The sequence below is a fragment of the Mya arenaria genome, chromosome 5 (assembly GCF_026914265.1).
Source record: "Mya arenaria isolate MELC-2E11 chromosome 5, ASM2691426v1".
Classification (NCBI taxonomy): domain Eukaryota; kingdom Metazoa; phylum Mollusca; class Bivalvia; order Myida; family Myidae; genus Mya; species Mya arenaria.
In genome coordinates this window covers 77,022,628-77,043,887 of record NC_069126.1, presented here as the reverse complement: position 1 = coordinate 77,043,887, position 21,260 = coordinate 77,022,628, and the positions used below count along the sequence as shown (strand labels likewise).

Below are 21,260 nucleotides of genomic sequence, written 5' to 3'. Positions count from 1 at the left end.
CGCTTCTCATCTAGGCGACCCGGGTTCGATTCCCGGCCTGGGCGCATGTGAGTTTGGTTAGTGGTCACCAAGCCGGACAAGTGGTTTCCCACTGAGTACCCCGGTTTCCCCCACAACACAAGACCACACTCTTGCATAACATCTTGCCAACGAGAGTGATAAGTACACTGTTCTAATAACTTGTTCACAATCGTTGTAAGATATATACGTTTAGATTAAGTTTTTCCCCAAGTCCTAGATGAAACTATGTCCTTTAATCAAGGCTAATTTACAAGAAAAGAATAACGATTTTATAAGAAACTGAGATTTATTTTGATTATCTACTTGTTTTAAACTCATAATATAAACGAAAGATAGGACAGTTTCAGTTCGTTTGGAGAATACTTGTGTTCCATGGCTAACACACGGTCTCACAAACCAGGCGGTTTCTTTGTGTCAACAATGGCACTGGATGGCCAAGTGATGTCTGTATGATATATTTTGGATCATCGGCTCGTTTAATTGTAATATTTTTGTAAACATAGCAATTGTCCATTATTATTAAACGCATAAACATATGCCAACTAATGGAAACATTAAGAAAACCCCGAGATATCGAGTGAGATGTTAGCCTTTCTGATTAGTTTGTTGAATGTTCAGGGTATAAAATTAGCGCGATTTTTAACATGTGTGAAAGTGAATTCATCCAATCGTAACAAAAAGTGAATTACTCAGTAAATTTATACAAAACAATACATTAAACACATTCACACTAGAAAGAGCAGCACTATCACAAGTTTGCTTATAAGTTAGTTCACGTGCGACCGGAATGTGACGTCATTTTGTCAACCGGTTTAAGACGTAATGAATGTGGTCATCAGGCAGTTCCGACACCGGGCAAAGTCAGCTGACGCAGACGTCGGTAAGAGTTGATGTCATTGTTCGGATGTCCCTCATACGTGGGTGGCCGGGAGTAGTGGGCTACCGGGGAGTCTGTCTCGTGCATGGATGCCCGGGGCACCTCTTGCCTTTGGTGTTGCGCCGCCGGATGGGGTTGGTGCGACTGATGGACGAGCTCTACCTGGCGCGGCGTCCGCATGTGGCTGTTTCCATGCTGATCGTCCCAGTTGCCGTAGGCGATAGCCGGCTGCTCTTTTCTTGAGGAGTAAACACGGGGCGAATGGCGGGAGCGCTCCAGACGACTGTTGTCTGTGTAGAAGATTTCCGGCGTTTCCAGTCGCCGTTTCTCCGGGTGCTCGTGCAACTCGTCCAGTTCGCGTGTGTACAGGACGCGCACCTATAAATAGACCGGAAAGCGTGATTTAGTGCATGCATGTCGCTTTGATAAGCATTTATAATCATGTGTTATGGAAATTGGGTATTCGCCGCATTGAGATCGATGTAAACGTTAACATTTTAAACCGTACATAGTAATTTGATGTTGAATGCTAAAGTATGAGGACCAGCAGTGCATCTGAAAGAGACGTTTCCGACGTTACCCGAGTTTACCCGAAGTGATAGCTTAACCTGACTGGGAGGGGAGCTAGCATGTACGCGATCACCATGGCGACCATCCACTCAGTGACCATAGTAACACATAACAAGAAGTGTTACCTTGGCCTGGTTCAGAGGCGAGCAACAGCAGCAGATAGCGGCGGTGATGACGGCGCAGATGATCTCGTTAAAGGCGAAGAACGCGATCACCATGGGGATGAGCCACTCGGCAGAGGTTGTCCAGTCACCTTCCTTCCGCTGAAAGAAAAAAAATTGTCAATTTCACAAGTTAAAAAACATGTACACAACTTCTCTATACTTAAATACAAAGAGCAAGGCTATTGTTAAGATTTCTGCTTTTTCATTTTCCAGAAAAGGTAATAAGCTATAGTATTTTGGCTAAGAGGGCCATGAATAAACCGAGGGTACCGACGCTAAACATACCCTAGCCTTTTGTAATCATTAACCTACTCATAGTACCAGAAAATGATAATTCCATACTTTGTGGTGTTAAGTCAATTTTAGGAAGGCATAATTTCTTTCGAAGCATGGTGCACGTCTATGAACCAAAGAAATAAATGTTTAAACACCATTTTTTAACTTGTTCTATTAAATGACCGTCTCAAGGGCGTTCAATATCGCAATATAAGAGAGAAGTGTATATTGATAGCAGACGGGCTGATCAAGCACTTCAAAATGTGCATTTAATGAACAGTTTTAAAACGCAAATTGAATCAAAAAGTTTGTAATCTAAGCAGTATTATGGTAATAAAATACGAACATTTTGCTAATGTCGAAGCGATTACATGTGTTATCCCCGCCCTAACGCCGTAAAGAAATTAATATATCGCTGGTTATGCAATTTGTTAAAGCTGTTACATTTTAAAAGATGTCGTACAAAGACATTACAGGTAAAATATTAACAGCATCTTACCTGTTCGTACACAAAAGTACATACACTCATAAAAAGGAACCATGTGCACTACTTGTAAATAGAATTATGTCGATTTAGGTTTCCGTTGTGGTCCTTACTCTTACCATTGGTGAATCTGCAGGACTGATATTCAATACTGGTCTTAATTGGATCTAAGAAAGATGTAGCTAATCGGATTACTTGTTATGAATAACTGACCAATAGAGAGAATGAAGTCAATAATGTATGGCCATAAGATTCACTTAAGCTGTGTATTGATTTACATTCATCACTTATTCATACATGTGATTGACTATGCATTCTCAAATAGCAATTCAAATCAATCCTTACCAGATCAAACAAGACAGCAAGCGAGTTTAGTATCTTAATGATGTGCAATGATTATGATTAAAGAATCCCTTAAACTAGCCTCTACTATGCCACTCTTACTAAGGGTCAGCTGTGAGTGACAGTGAGTTCCGTGGTGCAGCTGCGCGTTTCGTTTATTTGTACACACAAGTCCGAAAGAAAATATCAGATAAAATATACAAACTAACGCGTGTACAATACTAAACAAAAAACACAGCTGCACCACGGAAGTGTCCACAGTTCAGAGCTGGCGTTTAGTTGGCGTGTATACGCGTTGACAGGCCTCACGTACCAGAACGACGATATAGACCTCGATACCGAAAAGGGCCGGAGCGAACAACAGCGCACACATGACGCTTAGGATCATGAACGTCATTTTCTGAAATATATAAAATTAATATTCAATTAAAAGTTTCGTATGAAGATAAATCCTTTAAAAAGCATGATATTATACGATAGGAGTGTACAATCGGGACGCTGGTTGAGATCAAAAGAGCATTGAAAGCTGTGATTAGGGGATAACGCATAAGGCCAAATCATAAATCAATTTGTTTATAAATTTATTCTTATTTTTAAACTATTTCAACAAATGGTCGAGTTGTTAACTTACAAAGTATGTCAGTGTTGTTTTGCTCTCCAGAGACATACAACCGCCCATGGACCCACACACAATAAACTGGAAAATAAACAACACATGGAGTAACTTACACGTGTCCATGGAACCACACATACTAAACTGAAAAATAATCAACAATGGAGTATCATTTAACTGCCCATGGATCCACACATGATGCATAGGCAAATAAACAACACGTGGAGTGAATAACAATAGCCCATGGATCCACTCACGATAAACTGGAAAATAAAATAAAGTGTTTGAGTAATATATAACTGCTCCTGGATCCATGAACTATAAACAACATGTAGCATACACATGCCCATGGATCCATGAACTATAAACAACATGTAGCATACACATGCCCATGGATCCGTGAACTATAAACAACATGTAGCATACACATGCCCATGGATCCGTGAACTATAAACAACATGTAGCATACACATGCCCATGGATCCGTGAACTATAAACAACATGTAGCATACACATGCCCATGGATCCGTGAACTATAAACAACATGTAGCATACACATGCCCATGGATCCGTGAACTATAAACAACATGTAGCATACACATGCCCATGGATCCGTGAACTATAAACAACATGTAGCATACACATGCCCATGGATCCACTCACACGGTAAACACTGGAAAATAAACAACATGTAGCATACACATGCCCATGGATCCACTCACACGGTAAACACTGGAAAATAAACAACATGTAGCATACACATGCCCATGGATCCACTCACACGGTAAACACTGGAAAATAAACAACATGTAGCATACACATGCCCATGGATCCACTCACACAGTAAACACTCGAAAATAAACAACATGTAGCATACACATGCCCATGGATCCACTCACACGGTAAACACTGGAAAATAAACAACATGTAGCATACACATGCCCATGGATCCACTCACACGGTAAACACTGGAAAATAAACAACATGTAGCATACACATGCCCATGGATCCACTCACACGGTAAACACTGGAAAATAAACAACATGTGGCATACACATGCCCATGGATCCACTCACACGGTAAACACTGGAAAATAAACAACATGTAGCATACACATGCCCATGGATCCACTCACACGGTAAACACTGGAAAATAAACAACTCTTTGAGTAATATACACCTGACCGTGGATCCAGAAACTATACACTGCAAAATAAACAACGTGTGGAGCATGGGCTTGTAGAAATGTTTAACATTTAACATCAGAAGTTTACTTGGCCATATATACATATTCATCTAGTGATGCTTTGCCCGGGGTAGAGCGAGTGGGTGTGTGAATATGGGGGAGGGGCACTTAGAAGGCATTTTACAGCGGTTGATCGGTCGGTTTCCGACAGGCGGAGTTATTGACAGAGTCGGTGTTACCTGCTTGTTTTTTTAATGTTTAGAACACCCCTGACACCACCGATTTCCACAAACTCCGTTAGATTGTGCGCTTTTAACTTTTTTAACGATATACATAATTTATCTGAGGCGTAGTAGTGTACACATTTCCACCACATATACGCTTCTGTCATGTCTACAAGGCCGCTTACAAATCATCGTTAAAGTCTTATTAAACATATCAGGAATGTAGTCAAACGCAAAAATGAAGGGCATTCGCCATTTCAGACATGTCACAAACTTTAATATAATTAGACTCATACCGATTTGAGCGATTTGAAACATATAGAAGCTAAGGAGATAAGACGAATCTCTCTTTCAATATGTTCATAATGATGAAATTCTTCAATCACGATGGAATGAGAATTTATATTTTGACATCACAGCCATCTTATTGTATTCTTAGTCAAAATGGAATTTGACGGAAACTATTTGGTAAGAACGATTCCTCAATGTCAAAAATATAGACCTATTATGGCAGATGATCAGTATGACCGGATGGATTAAAGCTGCACTCTCACAGATTGACCGTTTTGACAGGGGACTTTTTTTTCTTCATTTTTTTGTCTTGGTCCGATGAGCCAGTTTTTGCGAAAAAGTATGTAAACCAGTTCTATAATATTGCTGACAAAAATCAGATCGCAGATTTTTATATTTATGTTCAAAAAATTATGTTTTATGAATTTCCTAAAACCGTTAGGAACGCTTTTAGCCATAAAACATTAATATTCGGACGAAAATATGACAATATGCGATCTGATCTTTTGTCAGCAGTCTTTTATAACTGGTTTGTAGATATTAACGCAAATATTGGCTAATTCCAAGACAAAGAAATAAAAAAAGTTGTCAAAACGGTGAATTTGTGAGCGTGCAGCCGTAAGCTATATTTGAAAAAAAACAACAGAACTATATTGAGCCTTAGATAATTCATTTATTCTAATCATATTTAGGGTATGCATCTTTTTATGGACCAACGAGAATTAAGCATTACTCAAATGATCGCCTGTTACTTTTTCATATAATGTTGGGTTATTTAGGGGCTTCTCTCGATTTACCCTATACATATCGTATAAACAATACAATATATACAGGAGGCTTTATTTCGTAAAAAACCGCTGTGGTTACTGACTTTGACTGTCAACGTATGTTTAAGGTAAATACAATTGACAAGCGTTTACACGTCTAACCGAGGATTCTATTGGTCGACAATTAATTGTATCGATTAACAATGAGAGTTTATATTTCAACGTACGGTAGCGCCTAATTTTACACAGTTAATACCAAGTGAACCCATGTTTGGTTGTTGAAAGATGCTTGGATATATAATTCAAGTGGCTAAATTTATTTTGTAGATATTTAAACGCATATAAACACGCAAGCAAAAAAAATGTTCCGTATTTTAACCGAGCGTGGACGGCCTATCTTGTTGTCACAAAAAAACTATATGTTGTATATGTTTAATGGATTCTTATTAAACTGTATGCTTTATGATACAAATATTGTATATGGGGTTACCAGGTGTAACTATAACTATTAATAGGTTGAATATCTCAAATATGTTCGCAGCAGACAAGGGATAATATATATATGAAAGTAACTTTAGAGATAATCTTTAACGTGTGCATACACAGACATACAGACAGTCACCTTTGCAGAGTGCTCATGGTGATAAATGGCTGTTTAAGACATTTATTTGCATGCATCAATAGAAACACTCCAAATTCCTGGCCACAGATGATCTCAGATGACATTTCTGTTGCAATGATAGCTTTTAAACTATCGAGGTATTATTGTGTTTTTTTGCAAGCGAAAATTATTATTTGCATTTGTCCGACTACATAAGTATTCCATTTAAAAAAATTCTACTTCGACAAATACTCTTCATAGAAACAAGCCTATACATAAAAGTTAAAATGGATTCTGAAAGTACATTGTTTATACTGGCGCAATAATTTACAAAATATTTCATTTGAGATATCCCAATTTAAATGTAAGATGTACACGATGGTGTCAGTGGTAGTTTCTTGAACTATCGACTTTGACAATCGCCTACACGAGGACAAATGATGCTTTTGACTTGTATACCAAAACTCGTCCCTTCAGTGGTACAATCCTTTATACGCATGACCTTGCAACGAGTGTGTCACTCCTATTAACTGCAACGAGTTTGCCATTCCTACCAAAATATAGCTATATCTTGCAGCGAGTGTGCCGCGCTCACCAAAGTAAGCCTTACACTGAAAGTTGCCCTCGACTTACCCAGAGGCCGCACCAGACGGGGGTGCAGGCGATAGTGAGTGCCGTCAACGTCTCGCTGTCATATTCTGACACGTACAGGAAAACGAACAGGTCCACGAGCCCAAGCAAGAGACAAACAATCCCCACCCCGATCTGCAGGCCGCCTAGGAGCTTGAACGAGGAGAACGGAAACTGACGCATCTTAGAGCTGTCGATGCCTTCAATCTCCGCAACCCGCCTCCGCTCCATTTCTGGTTCTTCTGAATAGTCGCTCACGTGGATCTGAGGGACTGGTGACTGCGGGGCTGCGGTAGAGGTGGTTAGCGGGCGGCGCTCTGGAGGTGTTTCCGGTACGGAGTGTTTGCGGGATCGTGCTGAGAGCAGGCGGGAAGCCGGACGGGACAGATAGCGCCTCAATTGTTCTAAGAACCTGGAAAAAGGGTAAAGTACATTTCGTGATCCGGTATAATATGAACGTGGCAGTTGATATTCAATTAGATTAACATTAACTACATGTACATAAAACCCTATAGCGACTTAAAACCTAAAAAGCACACAAAACCTTATAGAGACACAAAACCTTATAGTGACACAGAGCCTTATAGCGACACAAAACCTTATAGAGCCACAAAACCTTATAGCGACTCAAAACCTTATAGCGACTCAAAACCTTTCAGCGACACAAAACCTTTCAGCGACACACAATCTTATGCGACACAAACCGTATAGCGATACAGAACCTTATAGCCACACAAAACCTTATAGCGACTCAAAACCTTATAGCGACTTAAAACCTTTCAGCGACACAAAACCTTATAGCGCCACAAAACCTTTCAGCGACACAAAACCTTTCAGCGACACACAATCTTATGCGACACATACCGTATAGCGATACAGAACCTTATAGCCACACAAAACCTTATAGCGACTCAAAACCTTATAGCGACTCAAAACCTTTCAGCGACACAAAACCTTATAGCGCCACAAAACCTTTCAGCGACACAAAACCTTTCAGCGACACACAGTCTTATGCGACACAAACCGTATAGCGATACAGAACCTAACAGCGACATAAAAACCTTATAGCGACTTAAAATCTTATGCGACACAAAACCTTATAGCGACACAGAATCAACAGCGACACAAAACCTTATAGCGACTCAAAATATTATGCGACACAAAACCTTATAGCGACACAAAACCTTATAACAAAACCTTATAGCGACACAAAACCTTTCAGCGACACAAAACCTTATAGCGACACAAATCCTAATAGCGAACAAAAACTTATAGCGAAACAAATCCTTATAGCGAATTTTTTTTATAGCGAAACAAAGCCTTATGACTTCATCAAACTTTACACGAAACCTTATAGCTACTCACACCTTACAGCTGCATCAAAACCTTACATAGAGATAAAACCTTAAAGCGACACCAAATCTTATAGCTCCATTAAACATTATAGCGACACGAATGTGCTAGCTCTATTAAACATTATAGCGACACGAATGTGCTAGCTCTATTAAACATTATAGCGACACGAATGTGCTAGCTCTATTAAACATTATAGCGACACGAATGTGCTAGCTCTATTAAACATTATAGCGACACGAATGTGCTAGCTCTATTAAACATTATAGCGACACGAATGTGCTAGCTCCATTAAACATTATAGCGACACGAATGTGCTAGCTCTATTAAACATTATAGAGACACGAATGTGCTAGCTCTATTAAACATTATAGCGACACGAATGTGCTAGCTCTATTAAACATTATAGCGACACGAATGTGCTAGCTCTATTAAACATTATAGCGACACGAATGTGCTAGCTCCATTAAACATTATAGCGACACGAATGTGCTAGCTCTATTAAACATTATAGCGACACGAATGTGCTAGCTCCATTAAACATTATAGCGACACGAATGTGCTAGCTCTATTAAACATTATAGCGACACGAAACCTTATAGCTACCGTAAACCTTATTACTACATCTAACCTTAGATCGACTCAAAACCTTATAAGAACATAAAAACTTAGGCACAGTTCTTTAATCAGACATAAAACAATGTAGCTTAACAAAGCCTTATACTTACTGAAAACTATATTTTTTATATAACAAAACCTTTTAGCATCACGAAATTGATTAGAATGGATTGAAATATATATGTGTAAATTGAATCGTCAAAACTGCTCCAAATGAGCAAGGCAGAAAAGCAGAAAGCAGATAAAAAACATTTTTTTTCATATCTAAACCTGGTTTCCTGTCCTTTCATTATGTCTCCCATTATTAAATTGATATGAGTCTGTATGATTTTTTTAAGCTTATCTGATACATACCGATCGTAGTATTTGGTAGAAAGAGGATCCGATTCCATTTTGCTTGACTTTTTTGTTTTAATTCAACCACTTTTAGATTTGTTATTTATCCGGACTATGGTCAACGAACATTCTGAGAAATAATGGTAACGATTAACTGAACACGGAAATGCATAGAAAAATAGTGTGTTATTAAATCAACATTAAAACCCACGTCAACAAACAAAACCAGGTTAAGCTATATATTACTAAATTTCCTGTAAATATCGCACGTTTCTTTAAACCTATAAATTACGGTATGGTAACACTTTCATTCGAAATGAGTTCGTCACAGCGACAATAGACCCATTACAATGTTATCTTGAATTTAGTGATTTCTACAAATCTTCCATTTTGTAACATTAAAAGCAGCCATTTAGATGAAAATTGAATTCTTATGAAGTTATATTGATGGTAGTAAATTAAACCGGATGCAATGAAAATCTCCTTAAAATCGTATTAGAACGTTGCGTGCACATACAATTAACAAAAAAAGAAACTTTAGGTGTTGAATAAATTCAAAAATAATTATGTATATCCATGGAATTTTATAAGAAATTAAAGCAATATTTTACATGCATTTCCACCTCAGTAAAGTAATGGAACATTTATGATTTATTTCACGCTAGAATATGATGGTAACATTTACTCCTTCTTTCCTAATGAATGTCAATGCCGATAGCACCGAATTCAATTGTATTGTTTTTAAAAAACCTGGTATATATAAACAGGTTTATTAAAAGGTTATTTGTGTGAAGATGTTTATCACATTTTGATAAAGAAGTTGAAAGTGGGGTCCAAAAATAAATTTGTTTTAATTGTCTTAATGTACACTAATGAGGAAACAAGTACCCGAAATGTTTTTCATTCTCATACATACACACATTTACCAACAGCCCATTCATGTTATTACCGTTCCATTTATTGCTTAACAACATTCATCACATCGTGCTGTATAACGCTAGGTTGGGAGTGTTTGTATACTTCGCACGAGACCTTAAACGCGAGGAAATGAAAACAAATTAAACAATTATCAGCTAAATTAGCATACACTGGGCTTTATTCTGAATTTTTTTATTTAATTTCCATCTTGTTCGCTGGCCATGTGCTTTAATCATCTTGATTTGGACCTGAACAAAAATTCATTAACCCTTTTGACATATATATACACAGTATGCCTATCTTTCTAAAAGCAGTTTTCTTGTCACGATTTTTTTTTCAGCCACACAGACTTGATGTTTACTAAACTCTTAGGGAAAATTCACCATGAAGAAGAAATTACCTTTAACGCGGTATTGAAACACAAGATCAAGGTAACAGAACCACAGATTAGGGACAAACACCACATATTAGGTACCAGAACCACATATTAGGTACCAGAGCAACACATTAGGTACCAGAGCAACATATTAGGTACCAGAGCCACATATTAGGTTTCAGAACCACAGATAAGGAACCAGAACCACAGATGATGTACCAGAACCACAGATTAGGTACCAGAGCCACATATTAGGTTTCAAAACCACAGATAAGGAACCAGAACCGCAGATTAGGTACCAGAACCACAGATAAGTTACCAGAACCACAGATTAGGTACCAGAACCACATATTAGGTACAAGAGCCACAGATTAGGTACCAGAACCACAGATAAGGAACCGGAACCACAGATTAAGTACCAGAACCACAGATTAGGTACCAGAACCACAGATTAGGTTTCAAAACCACAGTAAAGGAACCAGAACCACAGATTAGGTTCTAGAAACACATATTAGGTACCAGAACAACATATTAGGTACCAGAACCACATATTAGGTACTAGAACCACAGATTAGGTACCAGAACCACATATTAGGTACCAGAACCACAGATTAGGTACAAGAGCCACAGATTAGGTACCAGAACCACATATTAGGTACCAGAGCAACACATTAGGTACCAAAACCACAGATTAGGTACTAGAACCACGGATTAGGTACTAGAACCACAGATTAGGTACCAGAACCACATATTAGGTACCAGAACCACAGATTAAGTACAAGAGCCACAGATTAGGTTTCAGAACCACTGATAAGGAACAAGAACCACAGATTAGGAACCAGAACCACAGATAAGGAAACAGAACCACAGATTAGGAACCAGAACCACAGATTAGGTACCAGAACCACATATTAGGTACCAGAACCACAGATTAGGTACTACAACCACATATTAGGTACTAGAACCACCGATTAGGTACCAGAACCACATATTAGGTACCAGAACCAGATTAAGTACAAGAGCCACATATTAGGTTTCAGAACCACTGATAAGGAACAAGAACCACAGATTAGGAACCAGAACCACAGATAAGGAAACAGAACCACAGATAAGGAAACAGAACCACAGGTAAGGAACCAGAACCACAGATTAGGTACCAGAACAACAGATCAGGTACTAGAACCACATATAAGAAACCAGTACCACCTATTAGGTACCAGAACCATAGATTAGGTACCAGATTCACAGATAAGGAAACAGAACCACATATTAGGTACCATAACCACAGATAAGGTACTAGAACCTCATTTTAGGAACCAGAACCACAGATTAGGTACCAGAACCACATATTAGGTTCCAGAACCACAGATTAGGTACTACAACCACATATTAGGTACTAGAACCACCGATTAGGTACCAGAACCACATATTAGGTACCAGAACCAGATTAAGTACAAGAGCCACATATTAGGTTTCAGAACCACTGATAAGGAACAAGAACCACAGATTAGGAACCAGAACCACAGATAAGGAAACAGAACCACAGATAAGGAAACAGAACCACAGGTAAGGAACCAGAACCACAGATTAGGTACCAGAACCACAGATCAGGTACTAGAACCACATATAAGAAACCAGTACCACCTATTAGGTACCAGAACCATAGATTAGGTACCAGATTCACAGATAAGGAAACAGAACCACATATTAGGTACCATAACCACAGATAAGGTACTAGAACCTCATTTTAGGAACCAGAACCACAGATTAGGTACCAGAACCACAGATCAGGTACCAGAACCACTGATTAGGTGCTAGAACCACATATTAGGTACAAGAGCCACAGATTAGGTGTAAGAATCACAAATTAGGTGCAAGAACCACAGATAAGGAACCAGAACCACAGATTAGGTACCAGAACCACATATTAGGTTATAGGAGCACAGATAAGGTGACAGAACCACAGATAAGGAATCGGAACCACAGATTAGGTACCATGACCACAGATTAGGTACCAGAACCAAGTAGTAGGTACCAGAAAAACAGATTAGGAACCAGGACCTCATAGAAGGTACCAGGACCACAGATAAGGTACCAGAACCACGAATTAGGTTTCAGATCCACAGATTTGGTACGAGAACCACATAGCAGGTTTCAGAACCACACATAAGAAACCCAAACCACATATAAGGTACCAAAACCACAGATTATGTTTCAGTACCACAGAAAAGGTCCCAGAACTACAGATTAGGAACCAGAACCACATATTAGAAACCAGGACCACAAATTAGGTATCAGAACCACATATTAGGAACCAGGACCATATGTTAGGTACCATGAACACATATTAGGTTTCAGAACCACAGATTACGAACCAGGACCACATATTAGAAACCAGGACCACAAATTAGCTATCAGAACCACATATTAGGAACCAGGACCATATGTTAGGTTCCATGACCACAGATTAGGTTTCAGAACAACAGATTAGTTTTCAGAACCACAAATACCAAAGCAACAGATAAGGTACTAGAACAAAATATTTGGAACAAAAAACACAGATTAGTTAATATAACCACATATCAGGAACCAATACCACAGATTTGGTACTAGAACCACTTATTAGGAACCAATACCACACATTAGGCACGTGGACCAAATACTAGGTTCTATGACCATATATAATTTACTAGAGCCACCTTTTAGGTACCAGAACCACATATTGGATATCAGAACAACATATAAGGTATCAGAACCACAGATTAGGAACCAGGACCACATATTGAATACCAAAACCACAGATTAGGTACTATGACCACAGATTAGGTACCAGAACCAAGTAGTAGGTACCAGAACCACAAATTAGGTATCAGAACCACATATTAGGAACCAGGACTACATGTTAGGTACCATGAACACAGATTAGGTATCAGAACCACATATAAGGTTTTAGAACCACAGATTAGGTTTCAGAACCACATATTAGGTACCATGACCACAGATTAGGTACTTGAACCAAATATTAGGTTCCATGACCACATATAAGTTTCCAGAACCACCTATTAGGTACCAGAACCACAGAGTAGATATCAGAACCACATAGTAGGTATCAGAACCAGAGACTCGGTTTCAGAACAACATATTAGATACCAGAACCACAGATTAGGTTCCAGGACCAAATATTAGTTACCATGACCACATATTAGGTACCATGACAACATATTAGGTACCAGAACCACATATTAAGTACCATGACAATTTATTAGGTACCAGAACCATTGTTTAGGTACCATAACTACATATATGGTACCAGAGCCACATATAAAGAACAAGAACCACAGATAAGGTACCATGGCATCGATTTAGGTACCAGAACCACGTATTAGGTACCAGGACCAGACACTGGGTACCAGAATCACATTTTAGGTACCAGAACTACATATTAGACACCAGGACCACAGATAAAGAACAAGAAACACAGAGTAGTTATCATGACCTAAGATTAGGTATCATGACGACAAATTAGGTACCAGAACCACAGATGAGGTACCAGAACTACTTATAAGGTACCCTATCCACAGATTAGATACCAGCACCACATATGAAGTATAATGACCACAGACTAGCTACTAGAACCATAAATTATGTATCATAACCACAGATTATGTATCAGAACCACTATTTAGGTACCAGAACCACAGATTAGATACCAAAACTAATATGCCGTACCAGGACCACATATTAGGTACCATGTAAACATATTAGGTACCAAAACCACAGATTGGGTACCATGACCACAGCTTAGGTATCAGAACCACAGATTAGGTACCAGAATAACAACTTAGGTATCAGGACCACAAATTAGGTACCAGAACCACACATTCGGAACCAGGACCACATATTAGGTACCAGGACCACAGATTAGGGACCAGAACTACATATTAGATACAAGGACCACATATAAGGTACCAGGACCACATATAAGGTACCAGGACCACATATTAGGTACCAGAACCTCATATTAGATACCTGAACCACATATTGGATACAAGGACCACATATTATGTACTAGAACCACAGATAAGGTTCCATTTACACATATAAGGTACCAGAAACACATATTAGATACAAGAACCACATATAAGGTACCAGAATCACAGATTAGCTACCATGACCACAAATAAGATACTATGAACTTAGATTAGGTACTATGACCACATATGAAGTACCAGAACCGCAGATTAGGAACCAGAACCACATATTAGGTACCATGACCACATATTAGGAACCAGAACCATAGTTTAGGTAATTGGACCACATATAAGTTACCAGAACCACCTATTAGGTACCAGAACCACACATTAGGTACCAGAACCACATATTAGGTTCCAAGACCGCATATAAGTTACCAGGACCACCTATTAGGTACCAGAACCACATATTAGATACCATGACCATAGGTTAGGTACCATGACCACAAGTTAAGTACCAGAATCGCATATGCGGTACCAGGACCACAGATTAGGTATTCTTTTTTAATTTTACATTTGTATCGAATTCCCTATTTTGTATGCGAATTAGGGGGGTTATATAATGTATCATCTGCGGACGTCAAGGTTAAGGTCACTGCAGCCAAGAAGTATGATTCCGAGAAAGGTCAAAGGCGCGTATTGAGCAGCGTTTTTGGCAACACATCTCAATCCATAAATTCAAAACACATTTATAAACTATCGCGTGTATTTGAAAAAGAGGCGTGTAAAGAATTTCTAGAAGGCAACCAAATATTATAAAATTCTAATTTCATTAATCACAGTATTTTGTTCTGTTTTGTTCAGATTTATCGTTTGAGACGATCATTCTTCTAGTATAGTGGCTATAAAACTTGTTCTATTTATAATCTTAAAGCAGTTGGACCGTTTGCAATAATATTCTATTTTAATTCATTTTCGTAAACTAAATAGTCAAATTCTCATTAACTTACTTCAATGTTGTATCCAAATCTTCACGCGGTCAACTTCTAATCTCTCTGTGAATTGAATTTAAGATAACTTGGATTTGCGTCCAAAATAAACGAATTGCTCTCCTAATGATAGACGAAGGAAATCAAATAACAAAACTGAATGTAAATGTCTATTTTATTGATAACCTTCGAAGTTTTTATTCTAAAATAGAGAGTTTAAGTGCTTCCTCTGAAGAGTTTTTATTGAAATGAAGATGATTTCTCCATATAAAGAGTAACTACAAGTAACTACAAGTTAAACGTTTTTAGGCAATCGAAAACGTCCAAGTACCGGAGCCCTATGATCGGAATTTTGTGATAAACATCGGCATTTTCACTACAATACATCATACTTGAGAGCTATTTGCGTACACTCTGGTACCCACATCACGGGGATCGGACCGGTGGATTAAAGTGTCCATGACAAATCAACAAGTCGCTTATACATGTTATATAGATCTTCCTTTCTCCGTTGTTAATCCCAAAACCCACTGGTAAACAGTACTTGGACTTCCTCATAGAGCTTCGAGCATCTTACGTTAATCATTCTACCTGAAACCTACCTAGGTGTGACCAATGAAATTGTTAATATACCGATAACAATTACAAATATCAGTTTTGGAATAATGATAACGTTTATTAAATAAAACGAGATTTGGCGAAATTTTATCATTTTTTTTGTAAGCGAGTTAATACTGAGATCCTGTTTACTAACCACAAATGTCGAATGTGATATCTTGTATGATGTTTTATATCAACTATTGAACACTACCAAGAAGACTTTGCTACACAGATTAGCGATATTTATTCTTAAAGCAAATGAACATAGAGATGCTTATTTAAACGTTCCGGGATAAGAAATTTACTCTCATGAAAATTATGTTAAAATATGTACTCTAACTTTGCTAATATTTGCTCAATTGCTTTTTGTTTACTCCATTTATGTTATCATATGTATTGTATGTGCATGCATTACTAAATATTCCTAATGTTTATGATCATAAGCTGTATACGCTTGTATCTAAATAAATATTCTGTTCTGTTCTGTTCATTAATAATAATAATAATATCATAAAAACTAAGTTGAGTATTTACAGCGTTAAATATATTAAATGTCGCTCTACAGTGCGCACATTTTCAACGGTATTCATTTATGTCACAAGACAACAGGGGCTGGGCAATAAGTATATAATAGCGTTATTTTATGATGGCGACGCCATTATTAGCATAAGAAATTTTATGTTATTGTAAGGACAGAAGGGTTGTTCTTAGGGATCGCTGTTGTCGCTAGAACGGTAAATCGAACGAAACAAACATGCTATTTGTACTGTATCTTACAGTAGTATCTTGGAAAAGTAATTACATTTGTAAGAGTAAATGGAATTCGTCAGTGAGGAGAGCACTGCGCTTTTATGGAGAAAATTAACAATAAAGTAATTTACCAATATAGCATCGATCAGTACCGATTATTGTTAAATATTATGACAAGTATGGTGTTCTTGAAGAACGGGTCTTACCTTTACACCAGGACATTATTCTTATATGATTCCATGGTCCATTATACACACTTAGCCTGATAAAATTAATTTACTTAACACTTGAAGAGGATTATTTTCAAGTTTATTGGATAGTTCCTATTTCCTTCTAACTTAGAAACACTAAAGAACACTGGCGACCATTATTATCAAACTCGACTAAAACGGCGAAATTACAAAATATGTGCAAGAGGAAATCTGTGGACTTCAAGTTGGCATTAATTTAACAAATGGTTTTCGGCCATTAGTAAATAAATATTGGTAACACATTGATAACAGTTGACGACTTCTATTCAAACGTAATTGAATGGAAGATGAAAGTCTTACAATGAGTTTTCGGCGACTTATCTTGGCTTGGCAAACGGGGCTCGTGTCAAGTGTTTATAAGGTAATATTTCATCTGGGGACACAAAATCATATAGAAGCAGGTTATGAGCTTAAAGATGCACTCTTACTCCCAATTAAGATTTACCACAATTAATACTTTTTTATTTACAAAACAGGATGAATAAATGTCGAAAACAATGGTTATTATGAAGGAACCGAGTTTAATTTGAAAGAAATGTGCAGAAAACATGGTATTTCTAGCGAATGGGGCTATAGTAGATCACGGTTAATCATTTAGCACTCACCAATCATTCAATTGTTTTGCGTTTTCCGCTATTAACAATCGGTTAAAAATCTTGTTATCAGTAATTAATACTTTCCATTAATGCATTATTTAGTAAGTAGTTAATCTTGTTATACATGTGTATGTCATGATTTTGAATAAGAGTGTAACATATAAGACAACGGTTTTACATTTTAAAAGTCAATGATAAGATTATTGCATGCATACTATTATGTTCAATTGTTTTTAATTGTTTAATTGAAACATTCAATATCGTGGCTTAGTTTACTTAATATTGCTTCATCAAACAAAAACTAAAACAGCCTACAAAATATATATTTTCCGGAATTAGAACATCATCATTGGCCCAGTATTTCCTGTAACTGAACTACTTTAAGGCCGTTTATATGACGAGATTTACCCTCGGGGGCAAATTAATTCATGAGCAAAATATGTGCATAAACACGGTGAATGTACACGCAAAAACCCTCGGGGCAAAATACCCATAGTCTGAAGGTGGGGATAACTTGCCCCCGTGCGTATTTTATGTCATAAAACGCAAAATAATGATCAACCATCGGGGGTATCTCGGTTTTGGCAGGGTTTTACAATAAATAATTGACAAATAAAACAAAATGAATGAGGAAATTGTTATAAATACAAATTCATTGCTTCTATCAAACTATCTTGGAATTTCTCGGCAATAACAGAGGTCAACAAAGATTGAATTGAAATGTTTGAAATACTGTTTTATTTCTGATTTTTTTTTTGTGTGTGACTATACAATGATTATGTTATCAAAGTGGACTGCTTAACTTTCAAAATGCATTTTAGTAAAAACTGGCACTTCCATTTCAGCTGATACTTGAAGTATTCAACTAACTTGGTTCTTATTTTGGTTTTAGAATGAACTTGTAAAACTTGAAATCATAAAGTTTGAATTATTAGATTTCTTCTTCACATGGATTTCTTTATTATTTTCATGAATTTTACTGCGACATATTGCGTACAAGTATGTATATATTCTATCATTTGTTAGTAATAGCTTCAACATTATATTAAATGTACTTTTCAACACAAACTTTTGGCATAAAATTCATAATATCCATTTTTCTCAATCGCCATATAAACGCGCCGAAAACAATACCACAAGAGGAAATTTGCCAAAGGGTAAACGTTGAACATATAAACGCCATATAAGTATGGTAAATTTTGCCCGCATAGTGTTTCGTATGAGTTAAACCGTTAAGAGCAAAAGCGGATGTCAACGCCAGTCCGTTTTTCTCAGCCAAGGGACATAACATGACGCAGCATTAAGCCAACTGTATGGAATTGAATACAATTTGCATATTGCCAAAGTTATATGAGTATCATTTTTGGTTCTGTCTTCAATATATATGGCCACCATAATCGTCTTTGTTTACGATAATACGACGGCGACATCGACTTTGAACGATCCATCCGTCGACGACACCAAAAGCAGACAGCCAATTAATATCAAAACAAACGAGCATATATTAAAAATAGATTTATAAAGGTGAATATCTACAGATGTATTGAACACAGTTTGCTCTATTTGAGCTTCAATGGCATAATTATGTGGACACATTATGACATAAACAGGAGATTCAAAAAAGCGTAATACTATCATGTACATCAGCTGTCAATATTCAGTGGACAAAAATGCTAACAAGACAAGAAGTAATGCTTCTGGAAGCATAAACATAGTCATAACACTTGGGGGCATACACTAGAGTGACCTGCGGCAGATATTGAAAGAATTGTGTGCTCCATGTTGAAATAGCCCTTAGGCCATTTACCTCAAATAAATCACATGTATTTGTGCATAAACTGGGTTCATTATTTCACGGTCACACTGTATCATCTAACGATGTAAAAACATTTAAATAATTTCATCAACACTAAACCAGTCACAGTCACAGAATATGACGTCACAATCACAGTCACATGATGCACTGTGCGCGCACCCGACACGTGCTGACGTTGTGTAGTGGTTCGTGGAGCAAGTGTCGTCTCATGTATGGGCGTGGCCAACATGAAGCGATCCACCACGTGGATTATGCCGTTTGTGGCGAGAATATTTGGGCGGACGATTTTTGCTTCCACGTCCTCCCATTTCAGGTAAAATCCTGCAGGACAATTAAATGAGTGAAAAAAGCGGTACATTTTAAAATGATCAACATAAAAGCTAGACTTGATATGAACGACTTCGACAAAGTAACGATACTTTTGACAGACGTACAATGGAATTTAATGGTTTTGCCCCAAGTTTCAAACACTCTAGTCACTAAGTTTGTTCGCTTAAAAAGTTCCATGTCATCAAGGCTTATAAACTTCTTCGGTTATCCGGTTAGCGTAGAAGTTCCCAACTAGGCGTCCCGGGTTCGATTCCCGGCCTGGACGCATGTGACATTGGTTTGCGGTCACTCGTCACCAATCCGGACAAGTGTGTTTCCTACGAGTACTCCGGTCTCCTCCACAGCGCAAGGCAACTCTCTCGCGTTACATCTTGCCAACGAGAGTGACTAATTTGATGTTGTAATTATTTGTTCCAAAATAGTTTTAAAATAAATAAGTTTTTTTAATTTGTAATTGCTATCAGTACACCAACAATGGACGTGATAAAAACGATCATAACCATTACGCTTCAAGATCAACAAAACAGCAGGAGCAACAACTATTGGTTTACCATCTGTTCTGGAGATAATGGATATGTTTCTATCTCTTGCATATTTGTTATAGGACCCGTCTATGATACTGTCATAGTCTATCTGTTGGCCCCGCACGATGTGGCGCTGGACAATCTGGAACCAGATAGGTAAAAATGGCCTCAGAATACCATAACTATTCACCGTCACAAGCCACCACCTCTCGTTTTATTAAAAATAACACGTCTACAAGTTTATTATACAAAAATATAAAATGATTACGTGGATTGTCAATGGTTTGTAGCTTTTTCAAGTTTGTGCATATCATTTCATTTCTGGAACATCTCTGTTTCATAAACTAAAAGCACATTCAACTAGTGGTAAAAGAGAGGTCGCGAAACGCTACCTGTTCGCGTAACGGTGGACTATTTTGAGGGCCATTTAAATGTGCATATTTTAATTCTTGGCACATATTTTATGTTTAGTTCACACGTACCGCCGATCGCTCATCATCCGTGAGATTGGTGTTGAGGTACTCGATGTCCTTCCGTGAGAGGTGCGGAGGCGCCAGCGAGCCGTCCGTCGGAGCAAACACCGTAAACATCGTATTCCGGGAGCTGAGGTCCACTGAAGAACTTCCAGGAACCAGCTTCAATAGTTGGTCCACACCCAGGCTGCAGTATAAACATAGCAATAAACAAATGAGTCGTACTTGGGACCAAACCAGATGCCGTGTTACGGGAAGGTAGGTTCACCGTGGAACTTCCGGGAACCAGCGTCAGGAGCTGATTCACATATAGG

At 37.9% G+C, this 21,260-nt stretch overlaps 2 protein-coding genes across 3 annotated transcripts in view; both read right to left on the bottom strand.

Moving 5' to 3' along the window:
- Positions 1–367: 367 nt before the first annotated feature.
- Positions 368–17,312, bottom strand: LOC128236313 (uncharacterized). 2 transcript variants are annotated; one of them, XM_052951217.1, is made up of 6 exons: positions 17,163–17,312; positions 7,049–7,457; positions 3,366–3,431; positions 3,048–3,134; positions 1,594–1,731; positions 368–1,276 (listed from the first exon to the last, which is right to left on the bottom strand). In XM_052951217.1, the coding sequence occupies exons 2-6, from the start codon at positions 7,274–7,276 to the stop codon at positions 857–859; spliced, it is 939 nt and encodes a 312-aa protein (XP_052807177.1). In that variant the 5' UTR covers positions 7,277–7,457; positions 17,163–17,312; the 3' UTR covers positions 368–856. The 2 variants fall into 2 exon arrangements, with proteins under 2 accessions (XP_052807177.1, XP_052807176.1); XM_052951216.1 differs by lacking the exon at positions 17,163–17,312 and adding an exon at positions 9,371–9,550.
- A 1,993-nt stretch (positions 17,313–19,305) lies between these two features.
- The window catches only part of LOC128234785 (periostin-like), a 39,837-nt gene continuing 37,882 nt past the window's right edge, over positions 19,306–21,260 (bottom strand). The window contains exons 18-20 of the mRNA XM_052949302.1: positions 20,956–21,133; positions 20,501–20,615; positions 19,306–19,940 (exon numbers count right to left, since the gene is read on the bottom strand). Coding sequence (XP_052805262.1) covers positions 19,672–19,940; positions 20,501–20,615; positions 20,956–21,133 — 562 coding nt within the window. The 3' untranslated portion in view covers positions 19,306–19,671. The remainder of the gene's footprint in view (positions 19,941–20,500; positions 20,616–20,955; positions 21,134–21,260) is intronic.